We start from the raw sequence: 23,246 nt of genomic DNA, 5'->3' as shown, positions 1-23,246 counted from the left end.
GCCGGAAAAGAATTTAGGAGCTGCCAAAGCAGCAGGAGTTGCACTTTCAAGTTGATAATGAAACATTTTGAGTAAATAATTAATAAGCTTAATAAGTAAACATGTTTAATAAAATGATCCACTTATACAACTGGATAATTGGATATATTTTACAAGCATATCTAAACATGTTTCTGAGGCTTCTTTTAAACTTAACTAAAACGCAACGATATAAAATATCGCAGCTTAAGCAACACCATTAAATTTGTACCATCCTGAACTCAAAGGCTTACTTTAGGTGAATTTTTTTGTGATTTCTGCCACAGTGCGTGTCCATTTCGAGTCCTGTTGTGTCGCCCGATGCCTTGTCGTTGTCAATTTTGCTTATTAAAGTTTTAAATGACGCCCCGAATTTCGCATTGCGACCGGGTCTCGAATCCCATTGACATGTCCCTCTGGCAGGAGAGAGGGTCGTCCTATCGGGGATCCGACTTCAACCTGAGACAAGGCGCATTAAGATTGATGTGCCCAATTTTGCGCAAACCAAAAACACACTCACTGAGGTGCGCCACATCCATCCGCAGAGGTCCTTGCCACTGGCTCAAAAGTAATTAGCTCACACGGACGCGGGCAGCGGCATGCATCAATAGTTGTGGGTGCACAATCATTCCGCCACTTGCCCGGCACCACCACCACCACCCCCTTGAATGACCCACCCCCGCACCACCGGACATTGTTAACTTTTGCGCCCTTCAAATTACGCACTCGGGAATAAGAAAACATGATTTTTGCTTGTGCGCGGCCCATAAAAAATTGTAGCATACTTCTGTGCGCCGCATCGCAGATAAGCGCACAAAAAGAAGAGTGGGCTGCGAAAAAAGGGAAAATGGGGCGGCGGTGGGCGGAGGGGCTACAGAGATAGAGCCGTGGGCCCACAGAACATTTCGCTTAATTGGACGCTGGAGTACGCTGAAACTGCATGATGATGCAGTCATACATACTGTACACACAAAAAAAAAAAGGAAGGCATAAAAGCGGACAGGCAGCGACGTCGGCAGCCAATAAAAACAAATATGAGGCATTTTAAAAATAATGTGAAGGACGTCCAGGCATCACATCAAAGATTTAGGCACTCGGGGACCAAGCAGAACATAATGAGCAATATAAATGAGTTTCACGAATTTTTAACGAATTTCCTGTTTGCCTTTTTTTTGTTGGTTACTTTTCGACTTTTCCAATTAAAAATGCATTGCTGGGGATTTTTACTTTGGTCAAAACTCATACTTATCTTGGGTATTCAAAATTCAAATAGTATATAACTACATTAAGTACCAAATAAAAATTTTAATATGAGTTAACAAATAAATGCACATTTTTAAGCAAACAAAATAATTTAATAAAATAGACAGTTAAATTATATAACTAGTGTTTCAAAGTACCCTTGGGCTTTAAAAGTAAACGTAGGTTAATTTTACAAAACTAAGGGATAAAAGTACGAGAATCAAAAGTTCATTGAGTTAAATGGTTTAAGCCATTATGTTTGGCCCTGGGAAGCCACTTGAAGAAAATTTCCACAAATTACCTGCTTTGCCTGCCTTTGTGATTTGCCAATTTTCCAATTAAAAATGCATTGGGTGGACAGTTTAGCCACTGACACGACCCATTGGCTGAGCAATTCATTTTGGCCGGGACATGTCAGCCTTGCAAATTACAATTGCGTGCATCGATCGCCGGATGAAATATGCAGGCGTTGTTGTTGTCCTTCATACCGCTGTGGCGAGCGGTGGAACTGCCAACTGCCCAACTTCACAGGCGACCAGCCAGCAGCCACCAGCGGCCAAGTCAATAGAAAATGTGTGTCGTTAATCAAAGGGTATTAGTTGTAGCAGGAGCCTTCATTGCCACTCGGGGTGGAGAATGGGAAGTGGATAGTGATGGGTGGGTGAGGGGGTGGGGTGCCAGGACGAGGACGAGGACGAGCACACCGATGGCGACTTTTTGTACAGTCGGACGATGTACGATGTACGATGTACGACCTTATTGCCATGAGGAGTCGGAGTCCGTTGCCTACTGGCACTTGCGATATGCCTGTAATTGCATTTTATCGATCCGATCCGAGAGCCCCCTATATATGGCAATTGCCACGTACACACACACACACACACACACGCCAACTATAATAAAGAAGGGGCAAGAGGAAAAAAAAAGAAAAAAAAAAGAAAAAGAAAAGTGGAAAAGACGTCGTTGGTTGCTCCGGCTACACGGCAGCAAGTTTGTTACTCATTCATAAATCATGTGTGCAGCCCAGCGACACACACACACACAGACACAAACACACCATCCGACCAGCGGACATATAGACAGATAGACAAATAGACAGACATTCCAACATGGTGGCACAAAACACCCAAACTGAAACACACACACAAACACACACACACTCCACTTGTACATCCGTAAGCCTGGTCACTAAAAATTGCAGCGGCGTTTTCCAGCTAACAAGAGCGGTGGCAGTTGGCCCAGAACTACAACCGTTTCATATGGGTAAAAAGTAACAAGATATGGGAAGCGATATATGAATATGCCATAAAACAATATAGGCAGGCCCAAACAGCAATAACAACCACGGGAATGACAACAAAAACGCGAGCGAGGGCAATTGCAATTACAGTGGAGATGCGCCAAGGGGAACTGGAGCACAGTAGTACCTCATTTCTAAGGTTTAATTGAAATAATTAGCCATTTCCTAATGCCCCTTCGCAAAAAGTGTAATTCACACTGCTTGAGTCTTACATTTGTTGTGAAGCTGAAGTTACTATTACTATTATTAGAACCATTACCTTATTTTTATCAAATAAAATTTGCAAATTAAGAAAGTATATTATATTTAACATTCAGTTTTCATTAGCGTTAACTATTTGAGCGCAGTTTCAATCTAAAAATGTTATTTTAACAACTAAGAAAATACCTCAAAAAAAGAATAAAAACGAAGCTAGCTGCCATAATTTAAAGCCTTTATTAAATTTCCCCCTTAGGCAATCTCTCCTGTGCAAAAATAGAGTTCACAACACAGCCGAGCTGCGACCCAAACTATGCTATGAATTTCATTTGGCAAGCCAAGGACATGCCCAACGTGCGCCTAAGCAGCCCGTTGTGGGTGGATGGGTGTTAGTTTTGGCTGGGTGGCAGTGGGTGTGCAGAGTGCAGAGGATCGGCAACTTTTGGGGGCCGGCTTGGCAGTTGGCGTCGCCAGCCGCCACTAATATTAAAATTGAAAATTTTGTAATTTTTCTTTTTGGCAAGCCGGCGCAGCGCAGTCATAACAGCAGCTGGCTTTTGGGTCCTTCCCTTCCCTACACTACCCTACCCCAAACCCAAGGCACCCCCTGCTCCAACCCTCCTGCCCACCTAGAGCATATATCTGTGTCCGCTTCTTGGCAATAACATGCATGAGTGTGCAATTTGTGCAGTTGCCAAGACCATCGTCAGCTCCAATCGCTCCAGCGCTTCGTCCTGCGGGAAATTTTCGACAGGTAAAAATGGCGGCCGGGCTCAAAACTCCGACTCAGATGCCTGAAAGCCGTAAGCCTCAAGCCACGGAATTAACTGGGCAAAGAGCATTGCCTCATTCCTCATGCTACCCGGCCGCATTTGTATCCAGCAGATACATTTTTGATTGAGTTACGTGTGGAGCGTAGAACGTGGAGCACACCAAAAGTAGCCGGCTTCATTTGTTCCACGGCTGATTTATGAAGTAGCAACGGAATAGAAGAGGCCCCGAAAATGGCTAAGGGACACAGAGAAAAATAAAGGTCTTTAATGACTCTTTCAAATAAATTATTATTTGGCAAAAAATCATTAAACTATAAGAGCAGTCAAACAATTGTTATTTAGAATCACTATTTTATGAAATGTTAATAAGCCAGTTTTCCAGTTTATTTTGAAAATAAAAACGAAATTGAATCTATTTTTTATTTGATATCATACAGCTATGATATACACTATGATACAACTAGTTAACCAGAGGATATCTAGTTGCAACATTTTCGCTTTGCCGTGAAGCCTTACGTGCAACGTTGCAACGTGCGCTAATTTTATATAATTAAAGCAAATACAAACACACTTCAGGACGCTGAGGAAACAGCCCGTACGTTGTCTTAAGAAAAGGACCTCGGAGCTTCCGCTACCGCTCGGCACATGTCACTAATAAGCCTGCGTGTTTACTGTTACTTGTTTCAACTAATTTCTCAGTTACGCCCAGCTCGGCCACGCCCCCGCCCGCACGAGAGTGCAAACACACGTACACAAACAACATGCGGGCACCAGGGCATCAGGTGTCTGCACTTGGCCTTGCTAATTGCACAGAGAGAGCCCTCCTTTTTCGGCCATGTGAAATCTCAGACAATTGCGCTAATTGAAAAGTCCCGATAAGACCGAAGTGCTGAAATCGGAGGAAGAAAATCGGAGCAGAAAGCAAGAAAGCGAAGCATTAAGCGGATAGCGAAGGCACGGAGAAAGCCTGAAAGAGAATTTTATAGAACTCAATCTGATGGGAAGTTGCTTCTTAACTTCAACTACATTCAGGGAGTGTTTTCAACGGTTTTGAAAGTACAATTTTAATTAAGCCATTTCTTTACCAATTAAAGTTTATATCGAATACGCAAATAACAAATAAAAATGTATTTTAACCTATAAAACTCATATAACAGTTAACACTGTGTAAAGAGGCAAATTTAAGTTTGCATTTCCGAAATTAAAGATTTAGCCGTAAGAAAACACAAAAACTATCGTGAAACCCACTCCATTCGAAACTTCTTAATAAAAAGAAATTCAAGCAACTTAACTTTTCCGCCAGCACAAATTGCAGCGGCAACAAATGGAAGAAATTTAATTAAGCTATAATAAATCCTTTCCCAATTCGGACCGAAAAACCCCCCGAATGACTTGACATTCCAGGAATTTAAGTTCTTCTTCGTCAGCCTCCAATTGGAAGATATCAAAAATAGCTTCACTGGCCAACCATTAGGACAAACTTATTATGCCCGATCCCAGAGGGGGCCAACAAGGGGGGGGTAGCGTTGGGCTAAGGGGGCGGGGCCCTGAGCTGTGTCCGCTAGCAAAGTTTATTATGTAAACTCGGAGCGGCCAGTGTTTGAATTACTCGCCCAGCCGCCACTTGAGGCCCTGCAGGGGATGCATATTGAGGTCAGCCAGAGGACAGCTATCCTGGGCCCAAAATGGCAGTAGTGGAGAGGGTTTTCGGGGGGTGGAGGGGGGAGGTCAAGGGGTGAGCACCGCCTCTGTCTCGGTCTCGACACTTGAGTAAATTATTTAGCCGCTCGCTCACACAAAAGCATATTTCGTTCAATTTTTGTGCAGCCCTTAAACTTTTTTGCCCACTCTCACTCAGCAACTCACTCACTTCGTTTCGCTTCCTTTCTCTTGCAGGTTTTGGCTTCGTTACATTTCAAAGCGAAGATGTGGTAGACAAAGTTTGCGAAATTCATTTCCACGAGATAAACAACAAAATGGTAAGTGAAGCGTGGCGGTCTGAATCGCAGCCCTAGAGGCAATGCCTGCTAGTCCTCAGCTTTTAGTTTTTATTTGGCCATACCGAGAAAAATACTGCCCTAAATTGGACATCAATTTGAGATTTTATTGTAGCGAAATTGTGTGAAAAATTCTGAAAAACATGAAAGAAGTATTTATAATGCAGCTTGAGTCTCAATATAAAAATGATGGAACTCTAAATAAACAATGTCAGTCTTCTAACGAATATGCCTTTATAATAACTAAAATTATTGACACAATTAAGTCTTTTAAACTAAAAATAATATTGATATAGACTTTAAATTTGTGTTTTCAACATCAAAATTCAAAATTTTTCTCTAATGTAGAAGAGTTTTTCAGAAATAAATGTTCAATGTTCAAATTATTTATGGCAAAAAGGCAAAAACAAAAATTATAACAAGAGATAAATCAAGGAATAATAAGACTTTTTCATTACTTATTTATTTTTTAAGCCCCGGTAATTTTGTCTAATAATTTAATCTTGATTAATCGGCTGAAAGCAAATGAGATACTAAAATTATCCCGAAGCAATGTAGACAGTCAGATTTGCATTGCAATAGCAACCAAGCAACTTTTCAAAAATATTTAAAACTCAAACCAAATTTGATATATGCTTCTTGTGTCCTTTCAGGTCGAGTGCAAGAAGGCGCAGCCGAAGGAGGTGATGCTGCCGGCCAATCTGGCCAAGACGCGGGCTGCCGGGCGCTCCGCATACGGTGAGTTGGTAGTCTGGGGTAGCAGCCACGCCCATTCGACGGCGGCCACGTCCGCCGCCGCCGCCGGTCTGCTGCCGAGTAGTTTAGCCGCTGCCGCCTCCGTGCTGCAGCAGCACCAGCAGCAGCAGCACCAACAGCAGCAGCAGCAACAACAACAGCAGCAGCAGCATCAGCATCACCAGCAGCTGCACCACACACACACCCATCCACACGCTCAGTCACCTGCCCACAACCACAGCCACGCCCACCACCACCCACACAGCCAGTTGTTGGGCTCACTGCGCTACACGCCCTATCCGCTGCCCGCCCATTTGTCAGCGGCAGCAGTTGTTGCCGCCCAGCAGCAACACCAGCAACAGCAGCAGCAGCAACAACAGCAGGCCGTGGCCGCCCAACAGCAGCAACAGCAGCAAAGTTTGGCCCAAGTGGTGGCCGCTGCCGCTGGTGCTGCACCGGGCCTGCTGCCGCTCGCCAATACCGCTCCGCCTGCCACGCCCTCTCTGCTGCAGTTCGCAGCCGGTCAGAGCAATGCCGCCCTGGCCAATTCGTTATACGCGGACGCGGCTGCCGTCGTCGGCTATAAGCGACTGCTGGCAGCGGCAGCGGTCAGCAGCGGTCTCCGCGCACCGCCGAGTACCGCTCTGGGCGCTTTGCAAGCGGCCGCCGCCAATGCACCCGCTGCCGCCGCCGCCGCCCAGCTACAGCAGGCCCAATTGCGCCAGAACGCCGCCCTGGCCGCCGCCCACTATCCGCTCAGCGAACTGCTGGCCATGCAGGGCGGCATGGAGATGGGCTCCGGCGCCAATTCCGCGGCGGCAGCGGCGGCCTCGCTGTACCAGCTGCCCGGAATCTGACCGCCCAGGCCACAGTGAGCCCTCTAATAAATAGATTAGCATTAATTTGCAAAACTTCAATCTTCAGTATCATTTGCCAGACTCACGAGCTCTCTTGACTTGGCACTCCCTTTGATCAGCTACCCAAGTTTAAAACATTTCCCAAAATATAAATCTTTAATATCTTATGATATAAGAACACCAAGCTAAATTCTCAATCTCGTTTCCGTTGATTTTCAAAGACTGACATCATAAATTCCATTACATTTCAAGCCCTTGATTTGGAAACTATAAATTGTTTCATCTAAAAACAATTTTTTTAAACACTTTAATTTTGGTGGCTTTGTTTGTCAAGATTGCCATTAAAATCAGATATTTAAAGATATAAACCAGTTTCTAACTCTTTAATACAATTAGAAATATATTTTAAAAGATCATTTAAGCGAAAATAATTCATTCATTGCAGAGCTATTTCTTAACTACTTCCACTATCTGATGATAGTTCAAGCTGGCACCCCTTATTACACAAAAAAACACACTTTCACTAAACACAACACACACTCGACTACACCTATATATATGACTCTCATTCCGTCTCAATGTCCAAAAAATATGTTAAGCGGCTAGGCCTAGGATTACGTGTACTTCTACTTACAATTAGCCATGTACTTACTTATGCCATATGTACTATATATCGTAACTTATATATTTTGTGACTGTCTAAGCTGCGTTTAGGCCACGCGGCGTATGCGTTATTTAACTAAATTACTAAATTACTTAAATAGCGGCGCATTCGTTTTCTTTCCTTAGCCATTAAGTGAACTTGACTTACTTAAGCTACATATATCTAGGTTAAGTGCAGGTCCTAGAGAGCTGCTTAGATCTTATCGAGGCCATCGATAAACTTAGACCTTAGACGGCGATCGTAATAATACTAACTTAATGTCTTAGACACCTGGCGACTTTTCTAGAACGTAAGAATGTAACAAAACCGAACGATGTTTCAAATTAAACAAGCAAAAAAGTCATCAGCTCCATAGGAAACACTCATTTATGTTTTAAAACGGATTCTCTTGTATATCGAACATTTACTTACAACTTACTTACGTAAACTCATATCTAATAGCTGTTCAAACCTAAAAAGGCGTATTTACCTAGACCCGCAGCCCAAAAGCGAATCGGATTCAAACCTAGCAAATGTATCGAATTAGCGATTAAGTTGGATTAAGTAAGCCAGCCGAAGGAGGCCAAGCAAGTACTAGAAATGCGATGTGTGTAACGAAGTTTAGTTTTGAAAAATTGATGACCGGACTGGGCAGATGCCAGCGTAGCGGCCGGACAGCTGTCGGAGTGTAATTTTCCGAAATGGATCATGGATAATGGATAACGGATGTGCAATGCACTCGGGCCAATTACAGGGCCCTGGCAAATTACGGCTCAGACAGCTGATGGCGATGCCCCAACTACTCGTCGTCTCCCAGTTCGAGTACTGATATACGTACAAACACATATTGTTTGCCCATAGCCATTAATATTTGACTAAACTCGAAACTAGCTATTTATTATACATGCATAAATAACCACATACACACATCTATTGCATTACGATAAGCGCATTAAGCGCTCAAATTCAAATTTCAAATTCAAATTCGAATCAAACTCAAATTCAAATTCAACTCTAGTTAAATCCAGTGTAACATTAGCCTAAGTTGCAACAATCGAGCGATGGTATAAACAGGAAACGAGCCCACATTCAGCCCTTCGATGCCCAAGATGAACGAACGACACAGAGAAATTGATGTGGAAAGGGCAGAGAAATGGCCGAGAAATGCTGGGAAAGCGAAGCGAAAGTGACCCCGGCCGAAGCAAAATTTATACAAACACTTTGATTAACCTCTAATAGCTGTTAACCTTCCTATATTCTCCCCTTCAGTTGTAGTGTTTATCTAGCCCACATATTTATAGTTTTGTGTGCGTTTAGTTCCGATTTGAATTTTTCTTCTTAAGTTCTCCTCATATATTAGTGGTGGTGAGGGGCAATGGCCTGGAGATATGGAGCATTTTTGTAGAAATGCACAACGGCAGGCCTTAGAATTGCCCCCCACTCGAAAGATTAAAATTAAACAAATTTATATATTAGCCAATTATTCAAATTTATACTCTTAGCATAGATACTAAATGTCTTAGATTATAACTACGTACATATCTAATAAGTGTTTAGAATTGTGTCATTTCTACGGTATATCGAACAAATGTAACTCTACTTATATAAACATAGCTCAAATCAAGGCTGTTATTGCAGAAAATGACTACAAAATGGGGCAGAATTTATTCCCCCACTAGTTATGCACTGAAAAAAAAGGAGTCGAGTGCAGTCGCAAAACATTTCTTAGAACTTAAAACATATAATAAATATTTAGTATGTAGCGGCAGTTTTTTAGTTGCCACTCACACTTTAATAGAACTTTAAGTACACAACGATTATAGTAAAGCAGTCGCTCATATTTACACTCTATAACAATTAGTCCTGATATAATCAATCCGATACTCTTTTGTTTGAATTCATTAGCTCTGATATAATCGTGTGAGTGTCAGTAATTATCTGTTTTATGCCTTTCTTTTCTGTGCTCTCTCTTGTTTTCCATGCGACTCCCTTAGATAACATCATGTGGGGACTGGGGACATTGCCCGAAGGTGAGAACTTGCAGTGAACTTAAATGTGATTAGCCAGAACTTAATATATGTATTTTCTATACTCTATTTTCCAATAGGTTTTCCGGCAGCTGCCTATGCTGCCTATGCCGCTGGTCGTGGATATTCGGGCTATCCCAGTTTTGGACTGCCCTATCCAACTGGTAAGTGCGAATTGCACCCACATAGACACAACCACAGGAACACCCACACCTACACCCACAACCACACACCTCAACCTGCACACATACTCGTACATCTCAGCCCCTGTTCATTATCTGTATGTGAGTGAGAGTGTGAAGCAACCCCAGTGACTAAAACCAACCATTACCCATTGAAAACCCCACCGAACCGAACAGTCTGTGCCACTTGATATGACGAAAGCGATAACAACCATTAGCATTATAAATTACTAACTCGGCTAGTACTCACAACGATTCGTTAGCCCTCGATGTTTTCGCTAGATACGTGTCTTTGTCCATCATCAGATACAATCTCTACAAACATCTATGTTTATTTCCGACTCGCTTGCCACACTCTTTATTATTTCTCTTCTGTCTTTGTGTTTGCTTTGCAGCGGGTGTGATGGGCGTAGTGCCGGAGAATCGGATACTGATTGGCGACTACTTGGCCTAGGACGATCCCCAGCCCAAATGACCATCTATCGAGTATTACTCAGAGTTCATGATCATTACTGAAATAAATCACTGTTTTCCAAAAAAAAAAATGAAAAATACCCAAGCGTTCGTCATATCAATGCACAAATAGCTGAAGATCGGAATCAATTGAACACACTCACACCATAAGCCACCGCATACGATATCTAGAATCCCCTAGAATATTGAGTCCTGCGCATCCTGCAGATGTATGTGACATATTGACGCTGCTTGGCCTTGAGTTTATCATTTGCCCACCACAGAACACACTGACCCCACACTGGCTACTAGGGCTTTTAGCTGATGTCAATTAAATCCCCGCCCCGAAACCCTCTGCCTGAGCTGGAACTGTAAAACAATCGATGCGGTTACCAAAAAAATCTATTGAAATATTTTTTCATTTATGTTATAGTTTTCTTGAGCAACATTTTTTATCAAACACAATATGGGTAAAGGAAGATGAAGATTCAAATGAAATGCATTTAAATACAATGTTTTTATAATCCAAAAACCATGGTTTCTTCCAATCAAAATAGTTTTAGTTAATTAAAACTAATAACAATGTTTTCACCAAGGTTATAAGTTATTTGATTGGAGGAAATTAATATTAAGCTCAAGCTTAAGACAATATTAACAGGATTATACATTATGATAAATTCTAGATTCAATCAAATGCTCTCATTTTCCTCTGACTCCTTTGCGTTCTGAGTTTTAGTAAACTCTACTTAACATAGTCGTTTTTATATGCTTCGGTATTGGCAATATATGCAACTTATCGCTAATGTACTGATATTCTTTCTGAGGTAAAATTACTAACTCAAAAATTTAATTATTCTGAGAATATATGTTTTCAAGCGAATTGCCATTTGTACTTAAGCCACTTGTGTTTTAAAGCTAGACTCTTAATTTACTTGTTAAACCTAATTCGTAGTCAATTTCCTATCGATAGTTTTACAGCTGTGAGCTGTGATGCAGACTGTACCTTTCTGTTTGCCCTCCTCTTTCTCTGTCTTTCTCTGTCTACCTCTGTCTTCATCTATCTTGTATCTCGTATGATTTTGTAGGCTTGACAATTTGCGGCATCGGTAGGAGTTATGGTACCGCTTGTAGCGCTGCCCCGGGACGCAGCAGAACTGCCCCGGCTGGCGCCGCCTCTGCTGTTGCGGCGGCGGGTGTTGCCCCCTCCGGTGGCGCCCCTGGCCACGCCCAGTCGGCGTACCACCAACAGGCGCTGACCCTGCCGCTGGCCACGGCGCTTACGGCTCGATCCGCGACCATCAAATCACAGTTTCTGGGCAACATAAATTTTTAAATGCGAACCGAAGTCTAAGATTGAGATTGAGAATGAGAATGAAAATGAGAATGCCAATGAGAATGCTAAAGAGAATGTGAGACCCAGAGTTGCGTTTTCATTGCCGCCCTTTTTGTGTGTCAAGTAACTATATCATTCGAACGGTGACAAGTAGGTACAGCCCTTACAAATGCAATGCCAACAGCAGCTGGAAGAGATATGCAACCCAGAGCGTTAGTTTAGCTTGTATCTACGGTAACTGGTAACCACTGCAACAACCAAAAAGTAAAATCCACTGCATAAAACACGGAAACACTCTAAAGTGGCGCTAAAAAAGCGAACAACTAACGAGAGATTTGAAAAGAACAACATAGAAAATGTAACTTCGACACACACACACACATACACAGACTTTTAGAGATGCAGTCCATATAGCTGACACACACAAACTAACGTACTAGACTCTCCCAAAAAGTATTCCCCATGTATTGTTGGAGCAGTTAACTAATTACCGCAGCAGTATCAGTAGTGTCTAGAGGCATCCCCAACTTGTACTACCTATAATTACGTATATCTATAGAGCAGCTAGCACCTGTAATAACCGATCCTAGAGCAGTTCCGTAATCGGATGTAATCGAGTAATTAGAATCGTATAGATCTAGGCCAGCATAATCACTCAAATACTCACAGACATGCGTACACACTTTAATATCTGTCTCTAGATCCCTAATTAGAAATGTGACACAATACTTGTATATCGAAACTTTATAGCGAAATATACTCGATCTTCATACGCTCCTCACCCACACTCAAAAGTACCATATAAATATAGTATATCCAGCTTTTTACACCCTGACCTGCGTCCATTCGTAACCCGATTCAGGGACGCATATCAATTATTTATAAAACTATTTTACCGTAGCATTTAAATGCAAATTTCATTTGTAGTCCCTGTATGCATAAATTAGTTGCTACCACCCCACATCAACGGCGAAAGTGCACATGGAAAAACATTTAGATAACAACAAATTTTAGCAGGCCTGTCACATGTAGTGCCATTATTATCCTTTAATTAATTTGCTGCACATTATGTATGCAATTTTTCCTTTTTCCACAGCGCTTTCCATTTCCATATCCATATCCATTTCCCAGTCCGTTTTTTTGTTTTTGCTTCCGTTGTTGTCGGTGGTCCCATGAGTTTTTAGATAATTAGCAAACGTGCAGAGATTTTTGCCATAGCTAAAGTTCATTAATTAGTAGATTTGTCCATTATCCGTAGCTGTGTTATTCCATTTTATATGTATTAGCAAACCGCATTTGGCCCACATACGAATTGAAGCCTTGAAGCATTCAAAACTATATAAATTCCTTCCTTCATCGGTGCATCGCAAGAATTCCAAAATGGCTAAAAACAACAAAATAAAACGAGCGAAATTTTCGACATTTCTATTTAAAGTACATATAGACATTACTATATACATACCTATATACTATACCTTATATACATGAATATTTATATATACATATTTAATATACGACGTTTACAAGCTAAGTTGAGTATTCATTTTATACGAAGGGTGAATCGATTGATTTGTACAATAACGAAAAATACAATATTAATGTCCATCCATTTTCGAAGAGCAACTTAGCAGCGCCTAAAAAAAAACAAACAAAAAACCAAAAATCAAAGACAACAAATCTCTCTTAAGTTGATGAAAAATGCAATTTTTCTATGTCTTCTCCATGTAAGTCTCACCCACACACTCACACACACCTAGCTTATTAAAAAACACACATTCTCGAACGTAATACAAAAAAAATCGGTCAATAAATCTATATAGATTGATAAGCTGTTACTTAGTTAATTGAATGCAATTATCGCAACACTGTGGCATCCGGATGCCCAGGAACTGCTTCGAGGTATTTTGCAACTATTTAAATTGACAATTACCAAACGCTTGCGAGTTATTTACAAAACCTATATAGCAGACACAGACACGAACACACACACCCACGCATATTCCAATATGTATTTTACACGTATATACTGTGATTTATATGAAAACGCTTCAAACGAGAAAAAGAATACCATTTGCTTGCGCAGAAACGATATCGAATTCGAAATGGAAAACGAAAGGTTATTAACTAAATAAATGCACAAAACTAAGATAAATAAAGTGAAAATAAAATAAATGCGGATGCAAAGCCGAAACCAAAAAACCCAAGCAAAAGTCTATCCTTTTGGGGCCTCAGGCATTGACTTCCATTCCCCGACTGTGAGCGATGCGATGCGAAGGGATTGGAATTGGAATTGACAGGGCCAAGTGAGTGACAAAGTGGCCATCGGGGCGTATGCGTAATATTCTGACAGCAACTTGGCAAGGACAACGCGGCAACAAGAGAAGCAGCAGCAACAACCAGAACAACAGCAACCACTCAAACACTGCTCAGTCAACAAGGTCAGCTAATGGTCGTCTTATAGTTCCAATGCATATTCGTACAAGCATTATACTCTTTTTATATACGTATATTCATCTTTATATTGAACCTATAACCGATTTTGGCTCCATATCCGAACAAATTTTTACATTTAACGATTATTAACTGTATGTTAACTGTTAGATGATAGAAAAGTTTTTTAGCAAAGAGCGCAATGAAAACATACATAAAATTGTAAACTGAATGCCCCACGTTGGGCGCCAGTCGTAGTTGAAAAACATTTATATTTCTGTGTAGTGTTCTTCTGTTTGAGAAACTTTGTTTTATACCAAATTTAAAACACATCAAAAACTAACAATACCAAATTAGCTCCAGCGGCGGAGAAATAGCATTTAATTCACCTAAAAAAGTGTAACATGTACCACCCTCATTAGTAGCGAACAGCTGTAACCATACAACATGTATAACCCCACATATATAAGTATCTATTTTTATGTATACTCTAGTTTTAATATAACTTCCCCTCCCCCGAAACAAAGAACCTTGTCCAAAGCCGTGTAGTATCGTGATCATGTAAATGTCTTCTGTTGACCGATTTTGTTTGTTGAAATGTCTCAATTGAACCTTTTATTGTGGCCGTAACAGGGTTGCCAGGTCGACAGCTGGTAACAGTTGTTTTTCCGCAACCGCAGGACTGACAATTGCAATTTTCCCACAAGCCCACAACCAATCCACTACCAACCCAGTACCAGCACCAGCGGAAACGCATTTCATGCAATGGTTGGCCGACAAAAAAACCCCGGCTAAATAAGTTATTTATTTACAAAAGGCAACCCTTACAGCTATTGCAAATACTGCTGCTACTGCTGCTGCTGCTGCTGCTTTTACGGGCTCCTTATTTTGGTCCGTGTTCGGATCCGGGTTTTTGGGCGCTTCTTTGTATCGGAGTCCCAGACTCAACACTAATGAAAACAACATGGCGCACCGAGATTTCGCACAAAAACGTAAACTAAACGTAAGCCAAAGTTGATTGGCGCCATAAAACGCACAACGGCGATGACGAAGGTCGTAGGAGTGAGCGGGCGGGCGGTGAATGGGTTGCGAACTCCGGGCAGTGGGTGGGGAAATGGGCGATGTGGGGGGGGCTACAATAAACGAACGACTGCCAGGGACATGCCTCGTTACGTTACGTCACGTTACGTTACATCAATTTTTGTGTTTCCGCAGGAAATGCAACTGCTACGTTTCCTCCCACGCCCCAGATTCCCATTTTATCCCTATGCCGATCCCAGCCATAACCAGTTACCCATTTTTTCGCCTTTCGCCTGCCTTCATTCACATTCGCATTCTGTTGTCATTTCAATATTGGCGCTGGCGTATTTTTACTTGCTGCTGCAGCTGCGACCATAACAATGGAGAACAGTCACAAAAAAAAAAACAACACGATAACAATGATAACGGAGCAAAATAAAAACTGGGGGAAAAAAACGGGGGGAAAATCAGGGAAAAGCGAGCAAGAGCGCCCAAAGGAAAGTGCACATCACTGGGCAAACCAAGCGTAGTAACTGAGTTTGGATGGGTTCGGATTGGTTTGGTTTGGTTTGATTTGGTTTGGTTTAGTTTGGCTTTGGCTTTGTTTTGTCACTGTAGCGTCAACATCCTCTACCCAAAGCTCGTTTAATAACCGAGCACTTTGTGTTTTCATAACCTGCGTTCCAGTTAGCGCTTCCTTCCAAAACCCCAACCCCCAGACATCCATTTATACTTTATATATGTACTTCCTTTCGCTGTTTGGTTCGTCTTTTGTGTTTGCGTTTGACATCGTAGTTGTTCTGGGACTAGTTAGAGTTGTTTACTTTCGCTTTTGATTGTTTGCTTCCTCGGCACACTGATATAACAGAGCTATAGCCACATGTATTACAATCGCATACTCGAATACTCTCTCACTCCATACCCTCTATTTATAAATATATATGTACCCGATCCCCAACTCTGTTCCGTACATGTTCCCGTACCCATATCCATACCCGTACCCTTACCCTTAGTGCTCAGCCTTGATTACTTTCGTATACTCTTGTGTCGCGGGCACCTCCTATATGTGCCCGACTTTTACTCGCCTAGTTACGATCCACCACCAGCCAGCCCGCCCCCACTAATGACGCCCCTCTCGCCCTCTTTTGCCACTTACAGTTGATCTAACCAATGGGCAGCTGACCCCCAACAACAATACACCGCTGCTGACCCAGGCGCTGTCAGGTGAGTGACCGCACTTTCAGGTGCTAACGAAAAGAAATCGGTTTTTAAAATCCGTCAAATTCAAAATTCTGGGACACACAAGTTTATATTAAAAGCACACAAATGAATTTTAAACAAATATTTTTAAATCTCTTATGGCAAACGTTTTTGATCAATGCATTTTAGAGTGCTTGAGAAAATAATAATTAAAAATTAAATCTGCTTATCTGCCTTAAGTAGTTTGTTTATGTATTAAATGTTTATGACAACAATGCATTCTGGTCATGATATCAAAAACCTTCTATGGCAACACTGCGTATGAGTGGCATAAGTTAGTTTTGATTTGAAAGCACACACATTCCTCATCCGAACTGTTGTCTTTACTATATTATACATTTTGAAAGCAATTTGTACTGCTGCCAAAATTAGTTTCAAATTTTGTGTTAAAGTTAACATATTATTTCCTTCACACAAAACAATAAATTTCTTAATTTAATCACTCAAACATATTATTGTCAAATGTCATCACGCATACGCTCTGTTGCATATTTACGTCCTTATTGTCTCTAAAGTAGTGTTTAGTTCTCTTGATAATATTTGCATAACAATAACATTTGTGAATAGAAAATTTTCTGAGCAATTTAGCCACATAATTGGAGAATTTTTTTTATAACTTAGTTTTTCTCCCTTTCCGTTGCAGTGATGAACAACTATCAGGCGGCTGCTGCGGCCGCCCACAGCTATGGTCCGTCGGCATCGCCGCACGCCGCCGCCGCCAACACGGCCACCCGGCAGGGATTCCCCTCGACAAACTCGCCCGGACCGACCATCGACATGTACAGCTCGGCGGCCGCCGACAATGTGGGCTACGTGCAGGCCACCAGTCCGCAGCCGTCCGGCTTCCCCATCGCCGTCAGCCGCGCCCCGTTGAACTACAGCCCGGTGAGTCGTCATTTTGGTCCTGCGAGCAGGAGAGCCAAGTCCGGGGAGATCCTTGCTCCCTGGACTTGGGCTTAGAGCTAGAGACTAAGCCAGCGATACGAACGAAACACCCACATGAGACGAATGTCTCGCGTTCAGCGATTCGATCCTTCGAATCCGAATCCGAATCCGAATCCGAAATCGAATCCTTCACATACACAACCACACACTCATACCGTAGAGATAAGGAGAGACTACCGATGTAGAGCTAAACTATTGCGTTATCCTTCTATATATTGTATGTATTTCTCTTTCATTTCGTACAGATTTATTCGTTGAACTTTGCGATGGCTAATATATAAAAGACTGATAACCCAAAAATATAAATGCAAGAGAACAAAAAACAAAACAAAAGATATGCAAAAAGTAAAAGAAACCCATTATATATATTTAAATCGAAAAAATATATGAAAAAAATACAAATAAAATAAAGCTAAACGAAAGCAAACAAAAGAAATAAGAGTATAAAACAAACGCAGTTGCACAAGGTAGGCACACCAACAAAACTACAGCGTGTTCTCTTCTTTTTTCAACTAAACGATTTCAATTATTAACAATCAAATTCTTTTAACTACAACTAGTCAAACAAAAAATTACATAAAAAAAAAGAAAAACAAAATAAACGTAATAATATTATATGCACGTCACAAGCACAGTTTTCTAGGCCGTTTCAATTAAACTATTATTATTTATTTAAATTGTATACACCATATGTATATGTATTATATATGAATATTTTCATACTTCAATATTTCAATATTCCCTTGGCTCGCTGCAAACTAAAATAAATCATATCGAAACATATTTATTATCCATGGCTGTCGGCGAGGTTTGATAACAGATTTTCATAATCAATAGAAGTCTCTGCAAAATTTGTATTAAATAAATTGGCACCTTTAAGCAAATAACAACTATTTTAAAACCTGCGGAGTTTAAATTAAAAGCCTCTTTTAAATATGAGTTGGTATTTAATACATGTTTACTTGCAAGAAACAAAAACATACATTAATTGGCCTTTAATACATTTTAGGGAAATTGATTTCACGAGCAAAAGGTTGTCAATAAGTTTTAACTTCCCATTTTTTCTTTTTGGATAAGTTTTTGTATGAGTTCTGATTCAGTATAATATGTTTCTATAGCCTCAAATTAATATACAAAGAATTGTTGCCTAGAGAAGCAATTAAGAGTAACAAAGGAATAAATTTTGAGTTTGGGAAACTATTTGGTTCTTTATCAAGCCTGGCCAGCATTCCCTTTGTTTGTCTAGCAATCGAAATAAAAATTTAAAATAATTTACGATTTTTCTTCTTCGGCAACTTGCCACTTTCATCTATATATTCAGTACATATATGTATACCTCTTAATGTTTACTTTCTATATATCAATACTTATATACCTATACTTATATAAATACATACATATATGTGTGTCCGTAGATATGCAACTAAAAATTGCATTTTATTTGAATAATTTTTGGTGTTTGCTTGTTTTGTTCTCCACGAAACGTTTATTTACAGGGACCACTAATTCCTGCGGCATTTACAAATGGATACCATTAAAAGGTGGCGCCGACAACCGCAATGACAACAACAACAACAACAACAGCAACAGCAACAACGGCAGCAGCGGCAAGAACAGCAGCAATATTACACAACAGCAACAGGAGCAACAAATGCAACAGCAACTTTAGCAACAAATGACAGACACACACTCATACACACACACACACACGATCTGCAGTGCTGCAACCACAGAGCGCAAAAGAAAATAATTTAAAATTATATATACCTGCATATATATAAATATAAATATAAATCAAATAAAGTACATATTACATATTTGTGTATTTCCACATGGCAAAATGAAATCCGTTAAGCAAGAAAAATCGAGACAACTGCAAGAGCAACAAACAATAAACCAAACACACATATTATAATTAATTAATTAACGTATATTACAAATACGTACATATAAACGCATGGCAAAAAAAAAACCTACATGAAAAAATGTAAAAAAAAAAACGTTGAGGAGAAACTACGAGCGAACACGAACAAAAAAATTAATTTTAATTTAACAACCACTGCAACAACATCGGCAAGAACAACTCTCGGACCGAAAGATGCAACGTGTGCAGCAAAAATCGTTTAAAATGCAAATTAAACGGAAACTGTGCGTCCAACTGGAGTGGAGTGCCATCGCGGTGGGCGGCGCCGGCGGTGGGTGGGCGTGGTCGTGCTCACACAGCAAAAAATCGGAGGCCTCCACCCAAAAACGCCCACCGCCCACGGATGACAACCAGGCCAAAAAGAGCGTAACCACTTTTAAGTAATGAGAAACCAACAAACGAAAGCAAAAAAAACAAAAAAAAACGAGGGGTTACTAATAAAACGATAAAGTTGAAAAAAGATAAAGCAAAAATGTTGCAATAATAGCGAAAATGTTATTATTTAATTGCGTATTATTAAAGGCAAATTATTATTACCATTATTATTGCTATTCTTAACGTATCTAAGTTGTAACTTTTAAAGTTAATGTCGATCTATATAAATATATATATATATATATATATGTACATATATATATATATATACAAGAATATACACTCTTATACACATAAAGTAAACTGCAATATATACAAAGGGAATTACTTGAATCAAAAAGCGAAATCCAACCACAAGTTATTGTACTTTCAACGATAATCGATTTAGGAGTTTGAAAATGTTAAGAATCGGTTGGGTTAAGTTTTCATTTCTCGACTGGGTTGGGGGTGAATCAAATCAAAATTGTGCTTACAATTATAATTATGAATTTATTTTAAAGTACAACAAATCCTTTATTGGCCAAAATAAACAACAATGAAACAAAAGCGAATGTGAGCAAAAGTCGAAGGCAATTTGTTATTAACTATATTGAAGTTCTCTTTCTCATTATTTCAATCGAATCAGGGGAAAGTAGAGGAAAAAACCTATAACTTTTGTGTTCACATTGAAAGCAAAATGGTAAATAATGCTAATTAAACAGTGGATAGTTAGACAAATATGTTAAAGCATTAAATATGACAATGAAAGCGAAGTGAGAGAGTGAATTTCCGTAGCTCGAGGCATAAATCAATTTATTTGCTAAAAACAATGGAGAATCCAAAACAATGAAAACTGCAAAAAGCAAATCCCTAAATATGTAAGAAACATAAAATTTTTGAGATACAAGACACATAACATACATCCACACACAAACAAACACACACACACACAGACATAACACAGATCTAACGGATAAATCAAAAAGAAACACTTAAACAAATTACTTGGTAAGAGCATATGCAAATATAACAATGAACTATTATACATACAACATATAGTAAGATTAAGTAAATAAAATATTTATAAAACAAACGCGCAAAATCGCAAATGTTTGAACACTTAACTAAATATATCTGTAAACAAGCGTGTAAAAAGGATCACAGATGAGCCATAAAAATGGATGTGGAAAATTGGAAATGAAATGAAAATGAAAATCATGATGACGATGAAATGCAGGCCACGCAATGTGCAATTAATTTTTTTCTAGTCGCTCCGTCCGGCAAATCGCACGGACGATGGATGTACTAGACATATTTGAGGATTATGACGATAACGACGACGATGCAATCGGGGGCGTAATAGAAAAATATATTTATATACAACTATATGGAGTATTAAATTATTGGAAAAGCAAACCAAACAAAACCTATCAGCTAGATAAGTAAAGAACATTTGTTACACACAGCAAGTGGGGGAAAATTGCAAACAACAAAAAAAACCAAGAAAATAAAACCAAAATAGCAGAGAAAAGGAGATATTCTATAATTGACAGGACAACAATACGTTGCGCTTTTGGTCTGTCTGAGATTTTTTGCATTAGGCGACGTGAAAATCAGAAAAACTAAAACAACTAAAAACAGCTTTTGTTTTTGAGACAGCTGAATAGAAAACAGAGGAAAGCCAGTGAAAAACAAAAGCAAATGCCGAAACAGTGAAAATGTTCCTTTCATAACTTTTTTGCCAAATTGTCAAACCAACGCTCTCCAGGACTTTGTCGAGTCTCGGACCAACAAACTTACACACATAACCTATATAGTAAATAGGGGAAATCGCGCGAACCGAAACCAAAAACCGAACAGCAAACATAAACGATATTTAAAGAGGGACAAAAAAATAGTTGCAGTGTAAAATAAACTACATTTAGCGTTTGAAGTGTTGAACCCCCACACGCCGATCATTTCAGATTTTCCAAAGATCGCGACTTGCGACTTTGCCATATGCAACTCACACACATTTAAATAAAAATAATCAAAAAACAGAAGGTAACAAATTAAGAAAGCGAAAAGACAGAAATCTTCAATTTTAGATAGACAAAGATCAGACCACTGACAGTCTGGCATATCGGGAGTTTGGACGGAGGACGACCCTAACCAGGTGCGGATTACTTTAGCAGGTCAAAGGTCATTGGGGAGTATTCCAGCCGCAGCTTCTAGCCTGCGGGGCAGATATTTTTAAACGGGCAAGCTAGCGAAAGGCAGCAACGGCAAACATGTTATATTTGCATAATAATATATATATATATATATATATATATATATATATATATATATATATATATATATATATTTATTTATGTATATATATATATATATATATATATATATATATATATATATATATATATTAATTCTACTTATAAGGCATATATAAATATATAAATAAATATATTTTTAAGACATGTTCTAAAAGCAATAATTCAAAACAACAACAACAACAAGCGAGAAGGAGGCGGAAGTAAATTGAACAAACCCCAAAAAGCGAATACATAAAATATACACCAATATATAAATATACATAAATATATATACACCTACACGTAAATATATATACATGCATACCAGATATATATATATTAATGAAAGCGATTAGCTGAAACGCCAGGCGGACCTTCGACTGTCAAAGTCTGAGTCTGGAGAAACCATTTCGCAGGCAGCTAAGCCTCTGATGCTACACTTCTTTAACTAGAGCCCCGCGATCCATGATCAGTGGGCCGGCAATCGTTTGTACTCGTATTATTTGTGGTGTAGGTGAGACGAGGGAACGGGAACCCTAGATAATCTTTGGATCCCAGGTCCGTTTACGTTGTAAGTCGATGCAGCTTTAGGTGTAATGTTGAGTCTTTCCTAGAAGTTTCCCCAGCATTTCCCGCTAACGATCGACTCTAGGCTTTCTGTTTGTGTTTTGTAGTGCTCTGTATTCTATAAGGATCTTCTGCGGAAGCTTTAGCCGATCAAAGACATATAACTATTGGTATACCGGATCAACTTCAGCAAATAAAGAATACCGAAACAACAAGCAATGCGTCCTTGTAACAAAATCAATTTCAGTCAATTAGAGAATTTCCAACACCAACAAAGCACAGAGACATAAAGACAACAACAAGCAACAAGAACATTTTTTAAAAACCAAATAAAAAAAAAAATACAAAAAGCGAACAAACAAATACGAAAAACATAACAAAAAAGAAACAGTTTTCATTATTTTTTTACTGATGCGCCGTCGAGGCGAAAGGAATACAGGATGAGATCGCAACAACTTGACGGCGCAGGCGCAAAAGCTTTAAATTGAACAAAATATATAAATAACACGAACAAGGAGAACAATTTATAGAATTCGACAAGATGGCTCTCATTTTTATATCGAGAACGGAGAATTGTTTGTATAAAAAGTATGCCGTAACGATTTTTAAAAAATAATGTACTCCATACTTTAAGCTATACGCAACTTTCGGTCAAAAAGTCAATTGGTGGTCGAATCCGGGTAGGAAGCCAAAA

The 23,246-nt window shown here is 39.7% G+C and overlaps 1 protein-coding gene across 5 annotated transcripts in view; it reads left to right on the top strand.

Annotated features, from left to right (window-relative positions):
• The window catches only part of LOC108146703 (RNA-binding protein Musashi homolog Rbp6), a 177,330-nt gene extending 155,805 nt beyond the window's left edge, over positions 1-21,525 (top strand). For 2 of the 5 annotated variants that reach the window (XM_041708433.1, XM_017272767.2), the window contains 7 exons: positions 5,428-5,510; positions 6,182-6,266; positions 9,758-9,793; positions 9,871-9,954; positions 16,367-16,432; positions 17,112-17,353; positions 18,910-21,525. In XM_041708433.1, the coding sequence (XP_041564367.1) occupies positions 5,428-5,510; positions 6,182-6,266; positions 9,758-9,793; positions 9,871-9,954; positions 16,367-16,432; positions 17,112-17,353; positions 18,910-18,951 (638 nt within the window). In that variant the 3' untranslated portion in view covers positions 18,952-21,525. The other 3 variants (XM_041708432.1, XM_041708431.1, XM_041708434.1) reach the window with 2 other exon arrangements.
• Positions 21,526-23,246: the final 1,721 nt, after the last annotated feature.

The sequence above is a fragment of the Drosophila elegans genome, unplaced genomic scaffold (assembly GCF_018152505.1).
Source record: "Drosophila elegans isolate 14027-0461.03 unplaced genomic scaffold, ASM1815250v1 contig_208, whole genome shotgun sequence".
NCBI classification, from domain to species: domain Eukaryota; kingdom Metazoa; phylum Arthropoda; class Insecta; order Diptera; family Drosophilidae; genus Drosophila; species Drosophila elegans.
Note: the sequence above shows the minus strand (reverse complement) of the source record. Positions and strands in the feature narration are given on the sequence as shown.